A 5,647-nucleotide genomic window follows, 5' to 3' on the forward strand; every position below is an offset into this window, starting at 1 on the left:
ACAGTTCCCTGTCATATACAGGCTATGAGATGTCGAAAATTAAACATTATTATTAGAGTAATAAGCTTGATTTGTAAAAAGAAATAAATACAAATGTTGCTTCTTGAATGGGCCTATATCACAGAAGTGTACTCAATTTGGAAATGTTCTTACAATTATTAAATGTTTCTTAAAATCAATAAAATGGCCTACTGAATTAAAGACCAATTATGTTGTTTCTTGATCAACTCAATGAGCATTTTTATTTTAAGCAATTTCGCCTAATAGCCTGCCACTTTTCTGTTCAAACAGCGAATATCTGCAATAACACGAGGTTTCATCACTCCGAAATAATCTTCCATTGAAATTAGTTTGTCATATATTGTCATTAGCACACTATTAAAACAATGAAGTCATTATTTGGGCGTCCCTGGGCGAGGAATTAGAAGAATAAACCCATCTTTGCCACACGGGTCCCATTTAGATTAATGGAAAAATATGTAAAACATTTCGTTTTAATTTTCCTCTGACAGTGTTTTGCATACATGCATTTTCTCCGCCTGCGTTGATACCTCATAATTTATGAAAGCAATCTTCACCAACACATTACGGGGGATATGAAATAGTGCTCGCAGCCTAATTGATTCCCGTCACAATTTTGTGAGGTTATAATCGTGTTAATTGTAATTTACTCCCAGGGAATAGCGGAGAAATGTATTTAAATAAATTTGCCGAGTGGACTCAAAAGATTACACACTAAATAGAAATGTCAATTACACAGCAGAGGCAGACAAAGAGAGAAACATTCCACTAATCTACAAAGATGTCACTCACATCAATGAAGTTTTTCTCCCGATATATAATGTTACAATTATTGAGACGCTATGAAAAGAGAGAAACTCTAATCAGTTAATTTTAACGGAAACAGTTATCATTGTAATAAGACTAAAGAAACAAAAAAGTTTCAGTGGAAAGATGAACTAAAGTTTTACGTTTTTTTTAGGGAAAATTAGAGTCTCAAAAAGAACTCACACTCAGATGTGATTACAAAAAAGAATGATCCCAAGATGATCATTTGATTAATTTCTGAATAATGTCAAGTATTTGACATCATTACAGTAGGCCTAGTTGTATATTTAATTGCATGTTTTTTCTTTGTGACACCTGTTTGTTGCTCCAGGAAAGGAGATGATATATTGACCAATCAGCGGTTTGTCCTTAGCACATGTTGGAGTAAGGTAACACATGCACTTGTCACCTCATCCATGGCTAAACTGTAGCTGATATAACATCATCGATGTTTATATTTATGTAGCAAATTTTTACAAACCAAATGTTCAAATGTACATCAAAGACTCTTCTGGGCCGCATGACTTTCAGTACTTGTTGAGTCTACAAGGCATATAACCATGAACAGATGATATTGTATCATAACTATGTTTTGTGAAATTGTAATGTTTTGAAAAGTCACACATAATATGCTCCAAAATGGGATAATGTGTTGTTAATATCAACTACAGCTATATATGTATGACACAACACGTTAATCATGATCTCATGAGACTTTTGTTCTAAATGTAAAGCCCTTGCATTGATGTAAAATTACGTATGTGATCTATACATTGTCAGTAATCTAATCTATCATATGAATTTGAATTAGGAAATAAATACAAAGCCTTTAATAATTCCTATTTAAGCTGCGTTCACTATTGACCAATGCATTTTTCTTTTTCCTTTTCTTGTGACATGCAGATGATTGTTTGGTTTGACAGTTGTCCAAAGAGCAGTTCAAATTGACTTAATGGTTTGATTTTGTTGGCTCAGAAACACCGGCTAAAATTACACTTTAAATAATAAATAATTTCTTCAATATAATTTAGCCTAATGATGTGTGTGTGTGTAACTTGACAAGTTCATATTGAACCACATCCCCGGTTTAGCCTTATTGGTTGGTCAAGTGGCTATTGGAATGAGGGGAAAAAATCTAGCCGTCCTGACTTTTAAGTGGTTATACTACTATAACAAAGATCCACCTGAATGTACAATTATTAAAGTAAACATATCTTATAATCATTACTTCAAGTGTTCTTTCAAGTGTTTTAATCAGCAAAAAAAGAAAATAAAATCTGTTTCAAATTTGCTGTACATATTTCGATATATCACAGTTTAAATTATTCACACCGTAACATAATATGGAACCTCTGAAACATAACACTCTGCAGAACTTGCTCTCTTTCCCAAACACAGTTTGTGGATTTAACTAAATGTCACACAAAGCAACCCACTTTGCTTCAAGTTCATAGTAAAATAGTGGGTGGGACTGCATGGGCTAAAAACAAACAACATACATTTTAAATGTGGACCTGAATGCAGGAGAGAAAAGTGAACCAGGGGTTAGAGAGGGATACGTGGCCAAGTGCCAAGGAGGCAGCTTATTGTTTGGCCTTTAGCTGGACGCAGGAGTGGTTTCGATCTCTTCTGTCTGGCTTGGCCTGGCACAGACCGCAGGCCTGCTCCAGACACAATAGATCATACAGTAGCCTGACTAGTACACAGAGAGAGACAGAAAGAGAGGGAGAGAGAGGAACGAGAGTAGGGTGGGGTGGGGTGGTGTCGTGCCTTTCATTGCCATGGTCACCAATGGTACTATTAACCATTCAACACCTCCCCAATTATCCTCCCATCCGCAGTCAGAGAGACAAAGCGCTGGTCGTGGTCTGCTGGAGCAACATGGCCACTAATCTGTCCCACTCCAGTATCACACCCACTTCACCGTTTCTCAAAGTCAGGCAAACACAAGCACTTTACCCCGACGCATTGTCGTTTTATTTGTAACTTGGCACCACGAAAGCGTGATGCGCGACTCTGGTTTGTGTGGTGGTGGTGACGTTTTTCCTCCAATGCGTTCATCCTCTTTTTTTAAACAAATGTCAATGATTACAGCGCATGGCACAGATAAACCCCCCAAAAATGGTGCTGAATGGAACTAACATTAACGTGTAATTGTGGTTTAATTTGAGGGATGCGTGTGCAGATCTAGAATCCCGTCCCGCGGATGGACCAGGTAAAGGACAAAGCTACAGCATGTGCCACTGTTCCGCAGGTCTGGTGCCACACGCCTGTAGTGCAGCAACGACACAGGCCCTGCTGCTGATGGAGAAAGAGCCACATGGCCTGATTGAAACAAAAACACAACGTGTTGGTTTAACTAAATTCATTGAGGCTGTTTAGCTAACAGGACTTTGATGTTTTTTGAGTTGGGTCTGGGGCAAGGGAGGGGGGCATGGGGGCTGAGGCCAGCGCTGAGGCCTGGCTTTAAGGCTGGGGCCCAACGTGGTATGGATGAATAGCACGACAACAGTGGCTTGTTGTGTTTGTTTACCCTTTTGCTCAGCTGCCTGGACCCTGGAGATGGGAGAGCATCCGTCGTGACCCAGGGAGAGGTGGGAGGCACAGACGCACGCACGCACGCACGCACACACACACACACACACACTGGAGGAAAACACAATACGAACACCACATGACACATTAAATGGCTTGCCAAGAAAGTGCCCGCGCCCACAGAAGAATCTCAGATACTTCATTTTGACAGGAGCGCCATCAGATGTCTAAGTGTTGCTACATGTCCCAAACAATTCAAAATGATAGAATTTGCATTTGTATTTTCTTTTTTTTACCATAGCAGCAAAGACAAAACAAAAAAACATAGCATTAACTGAATCAACACACTTTCTTTTTTTACAGAAATATTGAATTTCGTTCGCAACCCGTTTCCAGTGTCCCATTATATTTGTTACTGAGAGAATTGTTCGTTAAGCTTCTCACACAGTTATCTCCTTAAAATTGCTTTGACAGATTCTGGTGTCATGTGATTGATCTCCTATCACGTCCGTCCGTCCTTCTAGCTCTCTGCGCTTATTTTCCCGTAACAGCGGCAGACAGAGTTATGATGTTCTGGGCCTGCTTCAACGAGGGCATGTCAATCATACTGCCACGGAAGGTGAACGCACCCTGGACAGGATCACAACACAGCAGAGGAGAGAGAGAGAGAGAGCAACATTAGCAAGTGAAAGGTAGAGCAGAGTTAAATGCAGGTAATTCAACTGAAGGCATTTCCCAGAGCATAAATTCTCTCTGTGGCCATTTTGCTTCTACGTCATACTCGGATGAAGCGGGATACCCCAGCCACCATCGGAATGGGGGTTCCCTCCCCACCAGAGTATGATGTAAGCGCAACATGGCATGCTATTTCATCAGCAAAGACAAAAGAGTGACAAATGATGTGTAAATTGTAAAGCAATGAAGAAACTCGACTGTTTTTTGTTAAGTAAATTATTTTTCTATATTATACCTGTATTCTTTGAACATCAACGCAAAATAACTTCATCAGATCATCCTCACCTAGGTTTAAGGTTTCTTTATTACTACACCTTCTTAGGTTACAAGAGTGACATTTGTGGGTTCTGGTACTTCTCATACATTTGCAGCAGTAGAAAAAGAAAAAAAGATAAAGATAAAAGAGCGGTAAAACCAAATAGATAATAAAACCGGATGTCCATTCCTTTTTTTTTGTCATTTTTTTGTCCAAATATGCATAAAAATACGAAACATGAGAATAATTAAGTTGATGCCCAAGGAGGTGAGAATTATAAGAAGCAAGCAACTCTGTTCAAATCCTTGTCATCAGCAGCATGCGGGTGCAGCCACGCACGCACGCACGCACGCACGCACGCACACACACACACACACACACACACACACACACACACACACACACACACACACACACACACACACACACACACACACACACACACACACACACACACACACACACACACACACACACACACACACACACACACACACACACACAGTCGGTGGCAGAGGGATGGGTAGGATGGGTCCCTCGGGCGATGCTTAGTAGGAGCAGGACTGGCAGGGAGAGAGGTGTGGGCAGATTGTGTATTACCTCAGCAGATAGCCCACAGAGCTCCACACACAGGATCCAACCATGCACTAAATTAGGAACAATAATATTGTGCACTTAATTGGCCCACCTCCCCCTAGCCTCCTATGTTGTCTCTGAGAGTATACACACAGGGGTGTACAGTAGAGAGTCTAGGGAACCACAGAGGTGTGCGAGTGGGTACACAAAGGATCGTCTTATTCTCCCAAAGGAGGAAAGACCTGTGTCATCAACATGCCATCTGTCAGAACTGCCATGACACAAAGTGCCAATAAAAAAATAAACGGATACAAAATAAATGCTTTTCTTTAGAGTACAAGTCTCAAATGTAAATGTAATGCACTAAAGATAACAGACGAATGGACAAAATTCAGTAAATTCAAATGGTCCCTAAAGAGACCAGAGGACCACTGGTAGTATGTGTGCCAGTGGCACCTATAGGTGCAGCATTGCCCATCACTGACTGCACCAGCTCGTCCACATCACAGCTGTCTTTTTGTTAATTAAATTCTGGTGCTTAGGCGCTCTTTCTTGTTTTTTTTGTCCATAACATTGACTCATACCAGTACATACCTTTGAGGGACAGGAAGCCAGGTGAAGACCCTGCTTCTTTTACACAAATGTATGGGTCGTACAACTACAAATAACACCATCATAATATTGTTACTCATTAATATCAATTCATTGAAAAACAAT

The 5,647-nt window shown here is 40.3% G+C and overlaps 1 protein-coding gene across 1 annotated transcript in view; it reads right to left on the reverse strand.

Annotated features, from left to right (window-relative positions):
- Positions 1 to 2,135: 2,135 nt before the first annotated feature.
- The window catches only part of clybl (citrate lyase beta like), a 106,703-nt gene continuing 103,191 nt past the window's right edge, over positions 2,136 to 5,647 (reverse strand). The window contains exon 8 of the mRNA XM_080753740.1: positions 2,136 to 3,993. Coding sequence (XP_080609866.1) covers positions 3,898 to 3,993 — 96 coding nt within the window. The 3' untranslated portion in view covers positions 2,136 to 3,897. The remainder of the gene's footprint in view (positions 3,994 to 5,647) is intronic.

This window comes from Nannobrachium achirus (assembly GCF_963921795.1).
Source record: "Nannobrachium achirus genome assembly, chromosome: 22".
Taxonomy (NCBI): domain Eukaryota; kingdom Metazoa; phylum Chordata; class Actinopteri; order Myctophiformes; family Myctophidae; genus Nannobrachium; species Nannobrachium achirus.